Source organism: Ursus maritimus, unplaced genomic scaffold (genome assembly GCF_017311325.1).
Source record: "Ursus maritimus isolate PB19 unplaced genomic scaffold, ASM1731132v1 scaffold_1, whole genome shotgun sequence".
In the NCBI taxonomy this organism is placed as follows: domain Eukaryota; kingdom Metazoa; phylum Chordata; class Mammalia; order Carnivora; family Ursidae; genus Ursus; species Ursus maritimus.
In genome coordinates this window covers 134,612-156,703 of record NW_024423343.1, presented here as the reverse complement: position 1 = coordinate 156,703, position 22,092 = coordinate 134,612, and the positions used below count along the sequence as shown (strand labels likewise).

Here is a 22,092-nt window from a genome sequence, read left to right as displayed (position 1 = left end):
TTCCCACCTGACGTGTCCCTGAGCTAGGCCTTCAACACTTCCTTTCAATCGCCTGCAGCTTCCCTGTCGCTGCTGATTTTGCGTGAACCGGGTCCTGGACCGTCTCTACTGGCCCACACTCCCGCCACTTCACGGCCGGGTCAGAACCGCGGTTGCACAAACTCTGCCTCGATAATTACACAGTACAAGGGACACGGTCTGCGGTAAACGTTCCAATGGTCACGAAAGTTGCACAGACAAAAACAATTTGCCGCTGACCGTGGCTGGGATCCAGGGCAGGCCCTACAGACCTCGTGCGGCAGTTTCTGCAAATGCCGCCTGAAGGTCATTCAGCTCGTGTCCTCAGGAGCCCCGGGTCAGGGAGGAGGGGCAAGAGCCACTTCCTGTGCTCGTGAGGAACGCACGGTGACCTCGCCACTCCCACGAGGTCATGCAGGGCATGGGCGGGGTTATCAGTGATGTTACCCCCTCGTAACCAAGCAGGAGGATTCTGCTCAGTTGTTCCCATGCTAGAGAACCACTTCGCTGCTCGACGCCCACGGATTTTCATGTGTCACGTATCTGGAAATGGTTTGCTTCCCTGGTGGATCTGAGACCCTGGCCCGGGAGGAGGGAAGGTGCTCTGGGGGCCCCTGGAGGTCGAGTCGCGTGAAAGGACCTACCGCGATGCTCTCCTCGTGCCGGTACAGCTTCCAGTTCCTGCCGCTGTCGCTGAACATCAGGACGTAGCTGGTGACCCAGTCGGAGCTCCCGTACCCGCCCTGCGTGGCCACGGCGGTGATCGCCACCCTGTCCCCGAGGTCGATCTGCAGCCACTGGTCCCTGTTTGACACGCGTGGTGTCCAGCCCCCGGCTCCTTGGGGAGGAAAAGGAGACAGGAGGAACATAGTGAGAGCAGGAAACATTAAAATGCATCTTCAAGCGGCAAAAATGATACAGGGCGTAAGCCTCTGCGGCTTCGGGAAGGCTGTGTCTCCGAAGCCCGGAAGCCGGGACCTCCTGACCGTGAGCACCGTTACGCGCGGTGAACACTGCAGTCGGTGCTCTCCTGCTCCTGGGGCGTGTGGCTGCCTCACACGGGCACCAGGTGCTCGGCGCTGGGGGGACACCCCGTGGAGCCCGTTGGCCTCCGAACCAGTGTCCTCTGGGCCCCGTGTTGGGGTGTGCAGGGAGCGTCTAGCTCATGGCAGAGCTGGACGTCTGTCCGGATGTCCCACCTCCGGGGTCCAGTGTCCCACTCTGGTGATGCAGGGCCCTCGGGACGTGGCCTGCCATGGGGAGCCCCAGACTCAGTGACATGGGCATCCAAAGCAGAGACAGGAGCTCAGAGACGGGAGAAGGTGCCGGTGGATGGCGAGGCCATCTGGGGTGGGATGACAACAGCAAACCCCACCCCAGGGTGAGGAGGGGTTCATGCAGCAAAGTGCACCCCCACTGCTGGGAGACAGAGGACAAATGAGGACCAGAGGAGAAAGGGCAGCCACCCGGCATGGGACCAATGCCCCCTGCGACCCCAGCCCTGAACAGAGAACCAGGGGGACGGAGCAGGGACCTCCTAGGGGTGCTGCAGAGTCCAGGAGAGGGGACAGGAGTGCGACTGGAAGGGGGAGTCCACCTCAAGCTCCCTCCATGAAGGGACAGACCCAGGCTTGGAAAGTGTGGAGGGGTGCAGTCCCGGAGGACCCCCAGCCCTTCTCCCATGTGCACAGCAGACACCAACAGTGGACAGCGAGTGCTGGTCAGCTGGGATTACAGAGGTGGGGACTGGACGCCCATAAGCTGGAAGAATCTGGTATCACCAAACCAGTGAGAGTAAAACACAGGCAGAGTCACTGAGAAAATCAGGAAACAAATACTCTCAAAAAGTAATTGAAGAACATCCCTACGTCCTAAAAACAGCTATGAAGCAAAAGGAAACCACGGAAAATAAGCCCCTCAGACAAGCCTTTGAGAGTCCGAAATACCACCTTGAATCACAAGCTCGGAGTTACGAACAGCAATGGGCCAAACACGGAGTAATGAGAAAAAACAGGAAGCAAATGGAAGAAAAAGACAAAGTTATCTTTAAAATAGAGAATAAATACCGTGACTATTAGGAAGGCCCCAATCCAGAGCCCTGACAGCGCCAAGTGCCGGCGAGGACTCACTGCTGGGGGACGCAGGAGGGAAGACCGCCTGGCGGGTTCTCACAGAACAAATACACTTTCACCATGGGATCCAGGAGTTCTGATCCCCGGTGTTTACCCAAGTATTGCAGACAAATATTTAGAGCACCGTCGTTTCCGATTGACAAACACTGGAAGCAAACAAGGTACCCTTCAGCATCAAGGGTTAATAAACTGTGGTCCATCCAGGCAGTGGAATGTTCTTCTGCGATAAAAAGAAATGAGCCATCAAGTCACAAAAAGACATGGAGGAACCTTAAATGCATTTTACTAAGTGACAGAAGCCCGTCTGAAAAGTCTGCACACTGTGTGACCCCAACTCGACGTCTGGAAAAGGCAGAACCAGGGAGACAGTAGAAGATCAGTGGTTGCCGGGGGCTGGGGGTCCGGGGAGGGTGAGCAGGGGCTGGGGGCCCGGGGAGGGTGAGCAGGGCCTGGGGGCCCAGGGAGGGTGAGCAGGGCCTGGGGGTCCAGGGAGGGTGAGCAGGGGCTGGGGGTCCGGGGAGGGTGAGCAGGGCCTGGGGGTCCGGGGAGGGTGAGCAGGGGCTGGGGGTCCGGGGAGGGTGAGCAGGGGCTGGGGGTCTAGAGAAAGGTGGGGAGGAGCTGGGGGCGGCCAGGGAAGATGAGCACAAAGGATATTTAGGTCAGTGAAACCATGTGTATGGTATGTTATGGTGGATACAAATGTATTTGGTAAAACCCAAGATGCACAACACCAAGGATGAGCCCGACGTGGACTCTGAGCTCTAGGTAACCAGCACATCAGTATTGGCTCATTGATTGCAGTGCGCGGGCCGCACCACTGTGCTACCGGGAGGTGTTCACAGCCGTGGGGACTCCGTGTGTGGGAGTAGGAGGGTGTGGCGCGTGGGGACTCCCAGTCCTTCCCACTCTGTGTTACTGCAAACCCAAAACTGTTTCAAAATCAGTTAGTTAAAGAGAGAATAAACTACACAGTGTCCAGGGGAGAACAGACTGAGTAAAGGCCGTCTCAGAAGGCCCAAACATCCCAGAGCACGAGAACAACCAAATGAATGAATGAATAAAGGATCTGAGAAGTGGCGGTGGTTAGGGGAAGCAGGCAAAGGACCGCGAGAGTCGCTGCAGAGCCCGGCAATGACAACAGCGTGGATTGTGGGAAAAATCCAGAAACAGACCCGAAGACATGTGCAAATTCAGTGTGACGGAGGCGGGGGTCTCCAAGCCCTGGGGTGAGGACGGACACCTTGCTAAGTGGCCCTGAGACAACGGGGCAGCCAGTGGGAAGGCGGTGAGGCTAAATCCGCGTTTTACACGTTCACAGCGCGACCTCCCGGTGGGTCAGGGATCCGGGTGAGTGTGCAGCTGCAGAGACGCCAGAGGAAAGGGCACAGTCCTCTTTGCCACGGTGCAGACAGCGCTCTTCTCACTGTGACGCAAACTCCGGAGGCCACACTGGGGAGACGGATGCATCTGACCGCTAATCTTTTAAATGCATGACAAAAACAGAAACCAACCCAGAACAAGTCAAAACAGGGGTGCACAGACAGAATGCCAACCGACGTACCAGCCGCCGCGGGCGCACAGGAGAGCGGGCACGTGAAGCACGGTGCGGCGCAGGACAGGCCCGAGCTCGGACGCGGACGGGTCTCCAGGACCCACGGTCACCTGGATGCGTGAACCCAGTTGCATCTACTCCGCGGAGAAGGACAGGGGGTTGCCATCTGTCTTTCCTGCAGATTAACGGGGAGGGTGCGCCAGCAGCTGTAGAGACCGGCCGAGGGCGGGGAGCACAAGGCAGGGGGCTGGGCAGGTGCGGAGGGGGTGGCACGCTGCTTTTTACGGCCCTGACTGTAGCAACCCAGGGGACGGTCCACATCCCTCCAGCTACCCCGGAAATAAGCAACGGAAACCAGCCAGGACGGGAAGGAGCCTGAGTGTAATTCAAGGCCAACGCGAGCCTGGCCACTTCCCAGACGGGCAGCACCCCCTGGCGGTCGGGGGAGCATCGCGCATCCAGGGTCCAGGGCCAGTGAGAACCTAGACCCGCCTAAGTCGGGCAGTCCACCGAGGCCTGCGAGTTTGCAACCCTGGAGCTACCCTGCATGTGAACTAGACCTGAGCCAATTAGTCAAGATATTACAGAGGACGGGTAAACCCTGGGGGTTTAATGTGGGTGTAAAGGGATACAGAGCTGCACATACGTGTGCCCACAGGGCTTAGCATCTCAAGGCACAGGGTGCAGGTCTGACGGTACCGATGGCACCGGTAGCCACAACCCACACCGGCCCTGAGCTTCTTCACCGCGTTCTCCTGCGCAGTGATCTGGGGTCCTTGAGAAGTGGTTGACCCCGTGAAGAACACAAGATGCACTTACAGCATCTTGTGCACCGAAATGTAGGAAGTGCTCAGAGAAGGGAGCCTTGTGGAAAGAACGGAAGACCCGACCTGAGTTGCCCAACTCTAGGACAACTGAGCAGTGAACTAAGAAACAAGCGTGTTTTACGCCTCGGAGTGTGAACGTCCGCGAGTCTATACTGGTGAAAAGGAATGAGCGGGGCGCCTGCGCGGCTCAGTCGGTGAAGCGTCTGCATTCGGCTCAGGTCGTGATCTCGAGGTCTTGGGATCAAGTCCTGCATCAAGCTCTCCGTTCAGCGGGGGGCCTGCTTCTCCCTCTGCCCCTCACCCCACTGTACTCTCTCTCTTTCGCTCTCAAAGGAATAAATAAAATCTTAAAAAAAAAAAAGAAATGAGCAATCAAACACCGGCTCAGGAGAAAGGGGCAGCTCTTCCTTAGGGAGAATTCCCAGGGGCGACTCCCCAAGGAGAGAATCCCGTTGGGCACACACCACAGGGGAGGCAGCTGGGCAGCTCTGTGGATGGATGCTGATGCTGGTGGGGGGACGTTTGGGGAGAAACCACATTGATGGCTCTCAAAGTGTCCCTCAAGTCAGTCCTCACCATTGAGGGGTCCAGGCCCACATCACCATCATCAGAGAGTAGAAAACTGTGCCTTCATCTCAGATCCCCTCCCCTTCCTCCTGGTAACTGGAAGGGGACGCACACCACGTCCCTGCCACCCAGCCAGACCAGCGGCAGGAGGACCCATCCCGAGACTCAGGACGTGGCCAACACGTCCAAGAAGAACGTGGCCAGGCGCTCAGGAGACCGACGTTCTAACGAGAGCGGCTCTCTACACATTGGACAAACAAGTTCCTTGCAAGACACGCGCACGGTGAGTCATTCTCCACGCCCTCGACTTGGCTTTCCTCCTTGTGAGTGGCGACCATCGAAGAGAAAAGTTTTAATTCTGATGAAGTCCAAGTCGTGATTGCTCCTTCCTGTCCTATTTTAGGCATCACCGTCTACCCCAAGTGCATAGGGTGCTCTAATGTTTCCTCCTAGAAGTCAAGTGTCTCTAGTCTGTTTTGTTTCGAATTTTATCCAGAAGATACAGAGAACTCCTACAACTCAAAAATAACAAAGACAAACCTAATACATTAGGTCCCCTCCCAGGCACAGAAGCTTCCAAACAGGCGTCCGGGTCAGCTTTATTTCTGGTGTCAACCACCTGAGGTAATCCCACGGTCCATCCACGGCCGAACCCACCAACAGTTTGTGGCTGATCTACTCAGAGTGATAAGACACCACAGCAGAAGCACCCGAGTTCTCGGTCCCCAGGACGACGCACTGCTGGCGGGGGGCTCGGGCGCCTGGATGGCGGGTCCGGGGGCTCTCGAGCAGGACCGCCAGATTCCTGATTTCCGAGGGACTGGAAGTTGATGCTGGTCAGTTAGAAGATGGTGAGTCTGGCCTTGCACACCAATTATAATGCACCCGACAGCCCGGGATGGGTCAGGAAGCAGCTCCTCCCCAGATGTCACGTGACTCTCCTGTGCCTCAGTTTCCCCTGCGACTTTACGCCTGGCCGAGGTTTACTTAGAGGATTGGAACGTTTCCTGCGCTCTATAACTCGTCAGATAAAGGCCGGGTGTTAGTACCGACGCGGCGGGGTCTTCGTCCAGGCCCCCATCGCGGTGGGGTGGGTGCTTGTGTGGCGTGTGCGGTCCTCGCGCTGGCTGTGTCTCATCCTGGACCCAGCTCTCCTGCTGCCACGCCCCTCACACAGGAGGGGCTGAGCTCTGCCTGCTCCTGTCCCTCTGCGGTGAGCCCCGGCCCCTCCTGGGGCAAAGACCCCCGCCCCCGGAAGGACGCAGTCGGACAGTAGGGTTTACAAGCCTCTCTTCCTCTCTCCCAGAGACTTTGCTGCACGTTCAGAAACTCCCCCACTGTCTCCAGGGCGTGAGGTCTCCACCCCTCAGAACGCCGGGGCACTGCCAGTTTCCATGCCCCCAGGGGAAAGCTGGACAAGCTGGACACCGGCCGAGATGGGAAGTGGATGGAGGTCAGTGTTCCAGACACGCGTTCCCGACAAGGCAGGGTGCGGGGAGCTGCGGCATCCGGTGGGACCCCACCCGCTGGGCCCTGTAGCTGCAAGCACCTTTGTCAAAGGACACCGGACAGAGGCAGCCCACGCCCGGCCTGTAAAGGCACGTCGGGCCCCTATAATGCCCACTGTCCTTCTGATCTCCGACGGCCCTGGGAAGGCTTCCTGCCCAAGTCAGCCTCAGCTTCACGTGCACACACACCCGCTGCTTCAGACGGCCCTGCAAGCTGGAGGGCACCTGGGAGAACAACGCCTCGCGCGTGTGTGTCCCTGCACGCGGGCTTCCACAGCTCTGAGATCGCAAAGCCCGTGTGGACATGAAGGCAGTGGGTGCAGACGGGAAGGCGGCAGGCGCCCTGGAGCAGGGGCGCGCAAGGCTCAGAAGGAGAGAGCCATCAGAGAAGCCGCAGTAAGAGGGGCACCGACGGGGGGCCTCCGGATCCGCACCAGCCCGGAGGAGCGCGGGCGCCCACGGCGTTTTCTTCATAAGTGAGTCGTAAGCAGGAATCTGTCTCCGGCAGAGGCTGAGACCCAGCTGCACACACAGCAGAATGGCTGGGTTATTGTCCACTTTCCGTCGGTCAGGCACCCAGCAGGGATGGAACAGAACAAGCAGACGAAGAGATGAGGGAGTCCATGGGGAGTGAACGATGCTGTCAGGTAACTGACCCAATTTTCATTTCCAGAACATTCCACCCAGCAAAGCGGAGCACAGTTCCTTCCAACTGCACACAGAACATTTACAAGGTGGACTACGCTGTGTCCATAAAACACATTTCAATGATCTTGAAAGAGGTCGAATCATACAGAGTATGTTCTCTATCCAGAAGGAAGTTCGGGGCACCTGGGTGGCTCCAACGGTTAAGTGTCTGACGCTTGATTTCAGCTCAGGTCGTGATCTCAGGGTCGTGAGATCGAGCCCTGTGCTGGGTGTGGAGCCTGCTTAAGATTCTCTCTCTCCCTCTCCTTCAGCCCTCCCCCAAAATAAATGAAACAAACAAATAAATAACAGGATGAAGTTATAAATCCGTAACAGAAGGATATCTGTAAAATACCGAAATATTTGAAATGCAGTAACATTCTTCTAAATAACCCGAGTCAAAAGGGAGATCAAATGGAAAATTACAAAGCTTTTGACTGAACAAAAGTGAAAACACAACTTACCAAGACTAGTGATGTCACTGATACGAATTGGGAGGGGGGATTGGGAACACGTAGTGATGTTGGAGGAGAGAGTTCTCAAATCAGTGAGCTTAGCTTCCGACCTAAAGAAGCTAGAAAAAGAAGTAAATATAAACCCCCCACTTAGACAGAAGGAAGGAAATAACAGAGATCAAATGGAAGTAATGAAAGAGAAAACAGAAAATCAAGGGAGAAAAAGAAGTAAAACCAAAAGTTATTCTTTAGATCTATAAAACTGATAAGCTTCTACTTGGAGTAATCAGGAACAAAGAGAGAATTACTAATTTTTTAAACTACTAATAATTAATCAGCTTAATTACTAATTAATTACTAAAATCAGGAATGAGAGGGGACATTGCTACTGGCATCAAAGGGTAATAAAGAAACATTATGAAAAACTTTATTCCAGTCAGTTTATTTTTAGATTTATTTAGATGACATGGACATCTGAAAGAAACTAATAAATTTCATTTAAGAAGAAACAAACCTAATATCTGTTAAAGAAACTGAATTTGTATTTTAAAATTTCTCACAAAGAAAATTACAGGTTCAAGGATTTTACAAATAAAATATATCAAAAATTTGTGCAAGAACTAACATCAGTTCCACCCAAACTCTCTAGGAAGTGGAGGAAATAATTCCCAACGAACTCCGTGAGGCTAGCTACATCCCGATAACAAAACAATGCAAACAGTGTAACAGAAAAAAGATACAGACCTATCTATCTTAGGAATGTCGATGCAAACTTTTTAAACAAAATGTAAGCATACAAAATCCAGCAATCTATGAAACGGTTAGTACACCAGAACCAGGCAGGACGCGCCCCATGAATGCCGTGTTGGTTTAACGTTAGAAATTCGGCTGACGTGATTCATATATGAACATACTAAGAATGTTCAAATACTGGACTATACAATCACCGAATAAATGCAAAGTTTTTGACAATAACCAACATTCATTCCTGATTAACAACAACAACAAAAAAGTCTCGACAACCAAAGAACAGGACGTTTATTTAAAAACCCTGCAAGTACCATCATATGTAAAGACGGAGTGATTTCCCTCTGAGATGGGGAAACAAGGCGAGGCTGCCTGTTCTCACCGCATCCACTCAGCATCACGGACGGCATGTGGCCAAGGCGATACAGCGAGAAGATGAAATAAAAGGACTTGGATCGGGAAGGAAGAAGCAATGGTTTTAGCCACAAATCACACGGTCATCCACGTAGATGACCTGTGGAATCTAAAATGTGGTGCAGAACCAATATGTGGTTTTAGCAAGTTTTCAGAATCAAGTCAATATACAAAATCCATTGTATTTCTTTTGCGTGACGTGTATTACCCAACCTGATTGTTTATTACTAAATTAAAGTTCTTAAAACAGCACTGAGTAAAGAAAATTAAATAGACCAGTGGAGCAGAAAAAGTCCAGAAGTTGACTCAGCCATGTGTGGTCAACTGCTTTTTTACAAAGGTGCAGAAAGTTGAGTGGGAAAGGACCGTCTTGTCCAAAAACTGTGCTGGAACGATTGGATTTTTTTTTTTTTTAAGGTGAGGGAACTTTGTTCCATAGCACAGTTTCTTTTAAAAAATGATAGATTGGTTTTCCTTAAGATAAAAACTTTCACTCTGCAAAAGACACTATTTAAAGAACAAAAGACGACAAACACACTGAGAAACAATATTTGCAGCTCCAACCCACATACCTAAGTGTAGACAGAACTCTCAGCACTCAGCAACTACAAACTGAACACTCCAGTGCAGTCCTGAAAAAACAGGCAAAAGTTCTGAACTTTTCCCAAGAAGATAATCACAATAAGCTATGAGAAAATGTCCGATGTCATTATTCTCTGGGGTCATAACATTAGAAACCCTCACACCTGTGGGAACGCCTAGCGCTCAGCTACTCATCCCGGGAGCCGGGAGGGTGTGCAGCACCCAGAACGCCCCAGCTTGGCCCTGGAGGTGCGAAAGGGCAAAACCGCAGTAGAAGACTCTGTCAATGTCTTAAAATACTGAATATTCCCCCACAGCTTAGCCAGCTATAAATACGACTCCTGGGTCTCTGCGCAAGAGAAACAGAAACGGGTCCGCCCAAGACTGTCCGATAACAGTCAGACAGCTTTACTCTGGGTCCCCAAACCAGAACCACCCAAGTGTCCTTCAACTGGAGAGAGGACACATGATTCCTGTTGTGTCCATACATAGAGTAGTGTCAGAAATTAAAAGGGAAAAGTAACGGAAACAACCCAAAACGTGGATTAGTCTCATGTTGGGCAGAAGGACCCAGAATTATTTGTGTTCTATGACACGACAAAGTACGTCAAGGTCACAAAAATTGGGAGGGTGGCTGCCTGGGGGTGGGGTATGGGGACAGAGGTACGGAGGACACTTTTTAGGGTGAGGGTATATTTAATCGCTTTGTTGTTGAGGCCATTATAAGGGTACATCCGCTTGTCAAATGAAAGATATTAGTTAAAACAATAATATTGGGGGAAAATAAGTGAAAATCTCAATCTTGGAAACATTGCAATTTACACCTGCAGAGTTCTGCATTCTCTTTCTTTAAAGAAAAGAGTCTTCTAAAGTCATTTGTAATCTGTAGTCTGTAGGAGCTAAAAAAAAAAAAAAAAAAAAAAGGTAAGAAAAAGGAAAACGGAGTGAAGTGCGTTCCCTTCGCAGCCGTAAGCAGGTAGGAAGGTAGGAATTCAGAATGACCAGAGCGAGCTGCAGGGACAGAGCGGGACAACACAAACGTGTGAAGCACGTTCATGCTGGGTGTGGCATCTTGGATACCTCAGCAATGTGGTCATTTCTTCCACATTAAATGCATCTCAGATTTACAGAAAGAACACTTTTAGTTAGAAATGAGATGTTAAATATCGGGCAGTGGTCATCTCTGCTACTAGTGTGATGTCTCTTTTTACTTCGAGGATATGTGCAGGGATCTCAGCTTTCGGGATCACAATGGCTCTCCACGGCTGGAGGAAAAGAGAAATCTCTAGGAAACATGCATTTTTGGTCCTGGTGTTCAAAATTCTGTCTTATTTTCGATAGTCTGGTGTTTCTCTTGAAATAAAGTCAACATGGGACTCAAAGAAATAAAATCATCGCAGAAACTGCTTTTTCCTAATGTTACAAAAGAACAGAAGAATGAAATAAGAACCGAGCTGAACCTGCCAGTCACTGAGGTCCAGGGGGCGAACGGGGGCTTGTGCACAAGTGCCCTGTGTCTCTGGGTAGAGCAGGACAGCCCAGGAGGCACGGATCATCTTTCTCACCTCCCTCAACAACTACGTGTTCAAATGACACGGGGGGGACACACTGTCATTCACTCATCAGCTGAAGCTACGGCACAGAAAAAATATGCCTAACGCACACTCTGTACTTCACTCGGCGATGAGCGTGTTTACTAAATAAAATTCACCCATATGTTTCAACCATTCCAAAATCAATTGTATTACGTCAAGTGAAATAACTCAGAGAAAGACAAATGGCATGGGAATCCACCCAGATGTGGAATTTAAAAAACGAAACCAACAAACAGAACAGAAACAGACTCTCAGATACAGAGAAGAATCTGGAGGTTGCCAGAAGGGAGGGATGAGGGGTGTGCAAATAGGGGAAGCGAGTGGGGGGTATAAACTTCCAGGTAGAAAATAAGTCAGACGGGGGTGCAGCGCACGGCACAGGGAAGACAGCTGATGCCGTCTCCACTTTGTGTGCTGACAGGGGGCGGCCGCATTTACCCTCCTGACCATCTCACAATGTCTATAAATGTGGGATCATTATGTTGTACACCTGAAACGAATGTAATATTGTGTATCAACTACACTGCAGGGAAATAACAAAAAATAAATAAGTAATTACTGGGAGTGTTTACTGCCCATGGAGACAATCCGGAAGCCGTAAATGATTCTGCATGAAAAATAAAGACTCAGATTTATGAAAATAGATCTTACATGCCGTTAACGAAATTTCAAGTAACTCTTATGTGCTAAGCTCTACATAAACTAGTATATTTTGACAACGTTATAATTCATGTTAATTAAAAATTTCTTTGATATGCCAAACAGACTGTAAAAAGTCTTACTTTCATTTACCTTAAAAACTCGGTTTTGATGACCTTAAATGTGTTAATTGCATAAAGCATTTTCTTAAATTCTGCACAAACTGTCATTTTTCTACCTAAATCTTCCATATGGTTTTCCACTTTGTTTGAACACTTATTTAGATGCATTATTCCATTGGACTTAGCTAAACCTGAAATCATGGAGTGTGAAGAATGTACGTAAGATAATTATACCTTAAAATCTTAAACAACTAGAAAAGGGCCACACTGCATGAAAAATGCATATTTGAGATTCAGTTTTCAGAAATGTGCCTATGAAAACATGGCTCACGGCTCACCCTGTCCAGGGTCCGTCTTCTCTTGCAACATCTCCTATGATTTATTTCTTATAATATGTCCAAGTATATCATCTTCAAAGTTACATTGTCCAAAGTTGTACATATGTGGTGTTTTTTTATGTTATACTATTTTTTACCAAATTTTTGCTTTAACACGTCTGTGCGATGGTCAACTTCAGATGTGACCTGTAGGTTTTTAGTGTATAATTTAGTGTTCCTTAGCATATTCACGGACTGCAACGATCAGACACTGTGCAGTACCGCGCACCTGACAGGAGCTGGTCTCTATTCTCTCCTCACACAGCCCCTGGCAACTAGCAGACGTCCTCTGTGCCTGGATTTACCAATTCTGGATGCATCTCATAACTGGAATCCCTGTATCAATACCATATGATTTTTATTTTCTGTAGATTATGACGTTTTGGTGTTTGGTGTTTTTTTTTTTTTGAAGATTTTATTTATTTATTCGACAGAGATAGAGACAGCCAGCGAGAGAGGGAACACAGGCAGGGGGAGTGGGAGAGGAAGAAGCAGGCTCATGGTGGAAGAGCCTGATGTGGGGCTTGATCGCAGGACTCCGGAGGCAGACGCTTAATGACTGAGCCACCCAGGCGCCCCTGGTGTTTGGTTTTTTTTAACCCTTTCCTGCTGGGGTGAGACCGCTCATGTGGTGGGCCAACCAGCGACTAGGGGCTGCGGGTGTTGGGGAGTGTGTCTGTGACATGCCAACCAGCCACTCAGAGCTGTATCCCCTCTAGTGGCCTGGACCCTCCAGCCTCCAGGGCAGGTGTCAGAGCCCGGCTGTCACGCTAGCTGGTGCTGAGCGCCACTTGCCATTCTGTGGAAACCTAAGGAAGACCATGACCTGAACTCTGCCAGCTCTTCCTTCTGCTTCCTGACCAAGCGCTGGTGGCCCCGGGGCCCCGGCACGTGAGCCCAGCCTCTCGTTTCCAGGGGAAGTGTGAGCTGCTCTAACTTTTCTTTCAATGGCATTGACTTTTGTGTCCTCGCTCTGTCACCTTTATAAAGGAAGACCCAGCACAAAACACTTAGAGGATGTGGTTTTTTCCCTTAGGATTGACTAACGTGTAATTTATTCACGTTTCACTAACATGCAGTGTTGTGTTAGTTTCAGGCGTACAGCACAGCGATTCAGCAGCGGTGTAGGACTCGGAGCTCATCACCGCGAGGGGTCTAATCTCTGCCCCCCACTGCCCCTCTTGCAACCCCCAGTTTGTTCTCTGCATTTAAGAGTCTTTTTTTTGTCTTTGTTGGTTCATGTGTTTTGTTTTTTTAATCCCACACGTGAGTGAGATCATGTGGTGTTTGTCTTACTCTGACTTGCTTCACTCAAGGTTACACTCTAGCTCCATCCACGTCGTTGCCGACAGGACAGCATCTTCGGTGACTGTATTCTTCCAGTGGGTGTCATGTGTATGAGGTCCGTCCACGTGCCCTGGACCGTGGATCACTGCTGAATAACATTCCACGGTATGAAACCACCGCAGCTTGTCCACGCATTCGTCAGTCGGCGGATATTTGGGTTGCTTCCACGTTACCGTGATCCTGAAGAACGGTGCCGTGAACCTGTGTACGAGCTTCCACACCGACATCGTCCTCACGTGGGTCCACACCTGGGAGTGGCTGCGAGTCCTACCCTGATGCCACGGTAGCTTCCTGAGGAGCCACTGAACTGTCTTAGCAGCGCCTCGTGCCCACCAGCCGTGGGGAGGCTGCGAGTCCTCCGTGGTCTCTCCAGCCTTGTTACTGTCCTTTCTGCAGACGGCAGCGATCTTCACGGTGTGACGTGGATTTTCATGTGGCGAATGGCTAATGATGTCGGGCATCTTTTCATGTGCTTATTGGCCATTTGTATGCCTTCTTTGGAGAAATGGCTTTTCAAATAATTTATCTATTTTTAAATTGGTTTTCTTGGGGTTTTTTTATGGTTGATTTGTAAGGGTTCTCTAGAGACTCCAGATTGGCAAGTTCCTTATCCACTCTATAATTTACAAATATTTTCCCCATACTGTGGGTTTTCTTGTCCCTTTCTTAATGGTGTTTTTCAAGTAAAGCATTTTTAATTTTGAAGAAATCCAATTTACCTATTTTTTTCTTTTGTCACTTGTGCATTTAGTTTCATATCTATAAACACATTTCTGAATCCATGTCTGTGTACATTTACTAGTATGGTTTTCTCCAAGACTTTCATAGTTTCATCACTCACATTAAGTCTGCGGTTCCTTCTGAGTTACTTTCGATGCATGGTGCGAGTTCAGCATCGTGCTTTCGGCACATCTGCTGGAAAGACTATTCTTTCTACCACTACATTTTCTTAGGGCCACTCCAGAAAACCAACTTAGCATAAACGTGAAGGGTTATTTCTGGACAATAAATTGTACCCCATTGGTCTGCACATCTATCCTCCACAGTGCACAGTGTCCTAATTGCAGTAACTATGGAGCCAGTGTGGACACCAACAATTGGGAGTCCTCCAGATTTATTCTTTTTCAATATTGTTATGATCATTTGTATTTCTAAATGAATTTTAGGGTTAGCTTGTCCGCTTGTGAGGAAGCGGTGCCTGGGATTTGGGAAGGGATTGAACCCAATGGAGACTCATTTGAAGAAAAAGCACCACTTAAAAAAATATTAAGCCTTTTGATACATGGACAGGGGCTGTCTTTCCACTTATTTAGGTCTTCTTTAATTTCTTTCAACTATGCTTTGTATTTTTTATATAAATATAAATCTCACACTTTTTTGGCAAATTTATTGCAGGGTTTTAACACTTTCTGATGCTGTGATAAATTGAATTGGTTTCTTAATTCCATTTCTGTATAATAATTTCTAAAGCATAGAAATGCAATTGATTTTTGGATATTGGTTCTTGGATATTGATTTTTGGATATTGGTCTTGTGTCTTACAAGCTTGCTAAACCCATTTTATAATAGTTGTGTGTGTGTGTGTATTCTGAAAGGTTTTCTATATACAAGATCATGCAACCTATAAATAGGGATAATTTTGCTTCTTATTGATCCCCTTTTATTCTATTTTCTTGCCTACTTGTCCTAGCTAGAACTTCCAGTACAATGTTAACTGCAATTGGCAAGTATAACACCCTTGTTTTGTGTCCAATCTCAGGGGGAATCATTTAATCTTTTACCATCAAGTATGATGTGAACTACTGGCTTTGGTAGATGCCTTTTAAAGGCTGGTGAAGGTTCCTTATACTTCTAGTTTGTACACTGTTTTTATCATTAAAAAGTGTGGGGTTTTGTTAAATGCTTTTTTTGTATCTATTGAGATTATCATGTATCTGTTCCCTTATGCTATTAATATGGTATTATTACACTGATTTTTGGATATTAAACCAACCTTGAATTTCTGGGATAAACCCTACTTGGTCATGGTGCATACTTCTTTCTACATGTTGCTGGATTCATTTGCTAGTTTTTAAATTTTTTTTGAGAATTTTTGATCCACTTTCTTAAAAGATATTAGATTATAGTTTTCTTTTGGTATCCAGGTGACATTGAACTCAGAAGGATTGACGTTTCCCCTTTTTTTCTATCTTGTGGGAGAGTTTGTGGAAGCTTGGTGTTAACTTGTCTTTAAATGTTTGGTAGGATTCACACATGAACAATTGGGTTCTAAGCTTTGCTGTGTGGGAAGTTTATAATTATGACTCCAATCTCTTTACTTGTATTAGTTATATTCAGATTTTCTATTTTTTCTTGAGTCATATGTAGATTTGTCAATTTTATTAAAATTTTTAAAAATCCAACTTTTGACTTTGTTGCTCTTCCCTACTGTTTTGTTTCCATTTGAATTTGCATTCATTTCCAGTTATTTGCTGAAATTATGCATCTTTTAATATCTTGAACATATTAATTATATTTGTCTTAAAGACTATGTCTTATAACTTTATTATTATTAATAAAACTCTGTTTTATTTCTCTGGTTTTTAGTCATATCTTATTATGTGCCTTTTTTTCCATTTCTAAACTAGATAGTTTCATTTTTAAAATGTAAAAACACGATTAGGTTCTAGACGACTTGGTTCCTTCCAGAGTTAACTTACTCTTGCTTCTCAAAGCATTGGCAGCTCAGTCCAATCAGGGTTAGGCTTTTTTCACAATGAAAATGAGTGTTTCTGGTTCGGTCCAAAGTCTGTGATGTGCTCAAGGGCCCCTCCTCCCTGCTGGCCTCTGAGTTCCACTCTGGGGCAGCTGCCTGAGGTCCTCCTCAGCCTCTCACCTGTCGCTGTGGCTTTTGCCTTGGAAGATGCCGTCAGCAAGCGGCAGCAGAGACAGGCTCAGCTCCCTGGCCTTCCCTTTCCTGGTCCTGGCCCCACTGTCTGGAAACTCTCCAGGATCTTCAAACACTTAAAAAAGCATTCTGTGCAGGCTTTCTGGTAATGCTTGGTGGCAGAAATGTCTCAAGTGCCCTTGGCAGCATTGGTGGAAGCCACCGATTTGGGAAAGAAATGGAAAGTGTTTCACGGACGCCAGTCGATGTTCTGTGGGTCACTGGGTCACTGGGATCTGCACATGCAGCACCCTTCAGGCTGCACCCCCCACAACAACAGCGTCATCAGTGACATTGTGAACCTCAGCTTCCGTGGCACCTCACGTGGCCAGAGGCTCAACTCCAAATGTGAAAGTAGCTGAGTGAACTGGGGCCACAGTCAAGTGGAGAATGTACCCCATATGGGATTCCCCAGCCCTGGCCATGTGACACCCGAGGACCACGGAGCTACCCCGTTCCAGATTTGTCCCACGTACGGTAACATCTGGGGACTTGAAACCCGTCCGCGGTCAGCACTCCTGGCTGTGGCGCCCCCGCCTGGGTGTCAGGTCCAGCCTCCAACGGACACAAACCTGTCATGACTTTCTCAGGGAACTGCTTCCTGAGGCAAAATAAATCTGAACTGGACAGAGCATCCCCGTGCCCCTATTCATGAGCCTTTTTGCAGACTTTTAAAAAAAATTCTCCCTTAAATTTAGTTCACGCTTAGCTGAAATTGCCGTTCTGTTTGCGTATCTCGTAGAGGGAACGTTGAATCGGATCTGTCAGGTGGTTCCTGGACTGACTGCAGAGGAGTCGGGATGAGTGATCCAGGAAGTCTTGAACACACACCAGGACATCCCGAGAGGCTCAGCCTCAGGGCTGGAGGGGAGGCGGTGGCCGCACAGCCTGTGGGCACATCCAAGGCTGGCCGCTGCTGGCCCAGCCCTAGCAGACCTCCCACCACTGGCCCCCAGGGGAGGCCTCCAGGCCAGAGCTGGCTGCGGACTCGCCCTGGGCTCACCTCGGTCCACAATGCTCACGATGCTCCTTGCTGCCTTCCTGTGTCCTGGGCAGAGGGGTGTTTTTCTCTGCATCCGTCTCCCCCTAGAGACTCCTCAGCCCAAGGACCGGGGCCTGGACAATGCCCTTTTCAGTAGGTAAGAGATTTGGAGGAAACCTCTTGCTGGTGCTAGATGGTGTTGTGCAATCCCCTTCTGAAAAGAGAGGTTTCTGACGTTTCCTTTGTCATTTGTGCACCGAGTGCCTGGTCGGGTTGCTGTGTCGGCGACCCCCTGCCGACCTCGTGGGTGCCCCACCGGCAGCCTGAGATAACCTCACATTTCAGCAGCACTGACAGTAAAGGACCAACAGGCTTCTCTTCCAGACGCATCACAGTTCATGGTACACTGCACGGAGATGGTGAACGAAGGAGGAGCCGTGGGAGCGATGCAGGTGCCTCCCGGGAGCGCCGTCATGGCCATCTGTGTGCTGGGGAATCTTGGATTATTCCTTCTGAGCTGCGGCGAACCCAACTCCCTCGACCAAGGGAAAGACAGCGGTATGACCTGCTCTGGGAGACTCGGCTTGTCCCACACGCGTGCCCCAGGGAAAGGGTGTGACAGTCCCAGGGCCTCGGTGCCCCTGACGCGGGGCGTCCCACATCACCTACCCCAGCCCCACCACTTTGGACATAGAACAAAAAGCAGTGAGTGGTCTGGTTAGAAGCCGCCTGTTTCCTGCCTGCTCCCAGACCTGCAGCGGGAAGACCTCATGTTTTATGGGTTTCTGACTCTGAGAAATTTGTTTGCCGGTGTCTTCATTCGTGTTCGTGTATTCCTGTTCAGACTGCCTGCGTAGCCATCATTCACAGCCTGATCCAAAGCAAAGGAGAAATGTTAGAACAAGAGAAGCACCACACAGCCTTCAATAACTCACCCGTTTGCAATTGCTGTGAATGCTGCCGGCATCCGCGGGGAGAAAAAATAAAACCCAATCAAAAACAATGAATTAGCAAGTAAAAGATAATTAAGATGGGCTGTTTTAAACTTAATTAACATGCAAATAAAGTTCATTAAAGTTGATATCTTGCTTCATTATAAGCTGCAGGAAGATAGCGGATTAAAATGATTTTCCCTCATGGAAAATCCCGAGGCTCGCATGCCCGGTGGGAAATGCGATTTTAACCAGCAAACGGGAGAGTATGCTCACTTGTCATTTACGAAACACGCGCACAGACTGAAGATAAATTTACTGATTTATGTATGGTGTCTCCACTCTCTGTGAAAACTTTGAAAGAAACTGATTGAAATATAGACTTTTCTCTCTTATTTTCAAAAGAAAAACTTCATGCTTCTCTTAACCTGGTTACGATGATTAGGATTCACGTGAGAACGAATAGTGGGTTTTCCTAAAACACCTCTTCTTTTATTGCATTTTGCTGGCGTGAAAATGCCTCCCCCCCTTTTCACTGTGACAGTTTTGGGTGAATCCAGCTCATCCCGGAGAAGAGCCGGCAAAGGGCTCTCATCCTGCCTTTGTGTTTCCAGAAAACGGTAATTTGTGTAGAGAGATGTTTGACACTCAGATGTGATGGAGCTCAAATAAACAGCATCTGGAGAAAGGGCTGCCAGACTGAGCATGCACGGACGCGCACTCGAGTCACGTCAGGAGGAAGGACACTGGTTCCGGGTGGGGCTATGACCCTGTGTCTGGGAGGCTGGGAGCCCCGGCATGGGCCGTGGAGCCGGGGGGCACCGCAGGGCCTGGGCTCCCAGAGGCCTACAGGAGCTGTTGTTCAAGGGCCCAGGAAGGAAGTCCAGCTGGGGGTCCAGCCCCGGGGGGGGGGGGGCCACGCACATCAGGGTTGGACCAGCAGGACAAACATGACGGCATGCAGGCCCTGGGAGGGGGACTTGCAGAAACCCAGGGTGTCACCAGAGGGTGGCCAAGGGGTGCTGGGTTTCCTGGCCTGTGGTCAACAGAGGCCATTTGTGTCTTCACTACCAGCCACACTTGTCCGTATGATGCGTAAGCGGCACTGACAGCGTCACTACGAGGAAGGTAGGGCTCTCCCGTGTAAAACCCGAAAGTTAACTCAGTAAATCTGAAGATCTAATTGGCTTCCTTACAAGACTCGTGAACCGGCAGGACCCTGTTTAGCAAGCAGAGGGGACCCCAAGGAGCTGCACGAAATGGACGTTTTACAGGATGGACGTGAGGCAGGGAAATTACCAGCAAAAGAAAAGGACCGTTCTTTTGGGCTTGCCTCCCTTTGGGGGAAGAAGGGCAGGGGTCTGACTGTTAAGACTGCATCTGGGGGAGGCTGAAACTGCGGTCAGTGGGTATTCAGCGCCTAAACCACACGTTTTTGGGCCTGAGGTTTTCTTTTGAGCACGTCTGAACTTGCTTTCCAGAACAGAGGCTGGAGAGACCTGACTTCCTGGGGCCCAAACCACCTCCTCACCTAATTCCGCCCGTTCAACAGCAAATAAAATGAAATATAAAATCATCAGTGTCGACGCGTCTACACAGCTATTTTGTAATAAGCACTTTGGTGGGAGTATCTGTCTGTCCATCTATCTCTAACAAAAACCTCAGATACCGCTGAAACCCCGTATGAAGTACCGTTATTTTCTGTGTTGTGAATGTTCTCCGTAATAAATGAGGTCAGATGCTGAACCTCGCGCTCAGGACAGCGGGAGGTTAAAGAGAAAGAGCAGGGGGTGATTTCAGAAGGCGGGCGAGAACAGGCTCTCATCCCTGCAGGAGTCTTCTGGGCGACAGAGCTGGACCTGATTCCCTGAATTTGCGGATGGGCCTCCCGCCTTCCCGTTTTGTGGCCAGGACCCCGGCGACGCCCTCCCATGACCGTGAGCTTTTTGCAGAGCGGCTGAAGACGACGCGGTTTCCTGCTCTTCTCTGCAGGACGGCACACGGCGACACCCCAGAATAAAGGGTTCAAAGGTATAAGAATGACCCTGACGAGCGTGAAGGTAGCATTCCATTCCCCTTGCTCCTCCAGACGTCATGGAAGAAATGGAATGACTGTCTTTATTTTTAACTGGCAAGTATCTGTGACTGCTTTTCCAGCCTCTGATGGAAGGCGGACGATGGCCCACTTTTCAGCCCCTGGAACCAGTGGCCTCACACGACAGGAAGGAGTTAAGGCTGCTCATCGGCGGAATCTGAGAGGTCAATGTGATCACAGGGCGTTAGGTGGGAAGGGGGGGGCAGAGGAGTCGGAACCAGGGAGACCCCGCAGCCCTGGAGGTGGAGGGAGGAGCCCGGACAGCAGGCGCCTCCAGAAGGGACCAGTCTGGCCAGCACTTCGACTCCAGCCGTGAGACGCGTCCCAGACCTCTGACCTTCAAACCCAGAACGTACTACATTCGTGTGGTTTTAACCCACTAAATCTTTACGGAGTGTGTTACAGCAGCAATAGGAAACTAATACACCTTCCAGCTTCTCTGTCCGACTTGAAGACAAACACACAGTCAGGGCTAACAGACTTCCAGATGTGAGTATTTGTGATAGAAAAGATACTTTCCTAGATAAACAGCTGGGCACATTAAAAGGTATGTACATATTCTCGCAACTGAAATGCTGCAATGACTGTGCACAACAGTCACGCAGTTCACAGCCATTTCGGGCGTGGCTCGCTCCGTGGCCCCGACACGCACGTGGAGGGAGACCAGCCTGGGCATTCCTACGTGCAAAATCTCACATGGGAACACGCCCACACACCTAATACTTGCTTGGAGTTTTACTTTCTGTGCCACAGATAGTCAGTCCACTTACAATTTATCAAAAGAAATACAGGAGTTGTTGAAAGTCCGTGAGCCGCCGTGGATCAGCGAGAGGCAGCCGGCTGACTTACCGTCTCTGCGGTTCAGTCTCGCGAACCCGGGGCTGTGGCTGCTGGAGAGCTCAGAGGAACTGCTGAAGGAGGAGGCGGGCAGCGCGGACACCAGCGGCTGGTCGCAGCTCTCTGTCGGGAAAACACCCGCTCAGGTTAGCACAATTGGCAGCCCTTGCACGGTCAGTAGCCTAACGTTGCAAACCCAGGAGCAAACACCAGGCTCAAAGGGCTCCCACAGAGCCCACTCAATGGGAAGACCTGGGGAGCACAGGGCATTAGAGGCTTGCAGGCACAGAGAAGTGCCAAACCAACCACACAGGCAAGTCCCTGGAAACAGCAAGACCACACGGAGGCTGGGCGTACGAGCCACGCACCCGTACTCATCACATTTCTCTGTGTCAAAAGCATGAAACTACCTTAAAATCGTCATTTATAATGACCACAAAAATGTAAGAGAGTCTATGGACTCTGAGAAACAAACTGAGGGCCTCAGAGGGGAGGGGGTGGGGGAACGGGATAGACCGGTGATGGGTATTAAGGAGGGTACGTATTGCATGGTGCACTGGGTGTTATACACAAGTAATGAATCATCGAACTTTACATCAAAAACCAGGGATGTACTGTGTGGTGACTAACATAATACAATAAAAAAATTAAAATAAAAAAAAAGAGAGAGTCTTTCTCAAAAGATATTCAAGGTTTAGTGAAGAAAACTATCAGAGTTTGCTGAGGGATCTTACTCAAGGCGCACACAGGA

At 49.5% G+C, this 22,092-nt stretch overlaps 1 protein-coding gene across 1 annotated transcript in view; it reads right to left on the bottom strand.

Moving 5' to 3' along the window:
- The window catches only part of LOC103662795 (contactin-associated protein-like 4), a 128,391-nt gene that overhangs the window by 86,227 nt on the left and 20,072 nt on the right, over positions 1–22,092 (bottom strand). Inside the window, exons 2-3 of the mRNA XM_040636285.1 lie at positions 21,354–21,464; positions 663–856 (exon numbers count right to left, since the gene is read on the bottom strand). Coding sequence (XP_040492219.1) covers positions 663–856; positions 21,354–21,464 — 305 coding nt within the window. The remainder of the gene's footprint in view (positions 1–662; positions 857–21,353; positions 21,465–22,092) is intronic.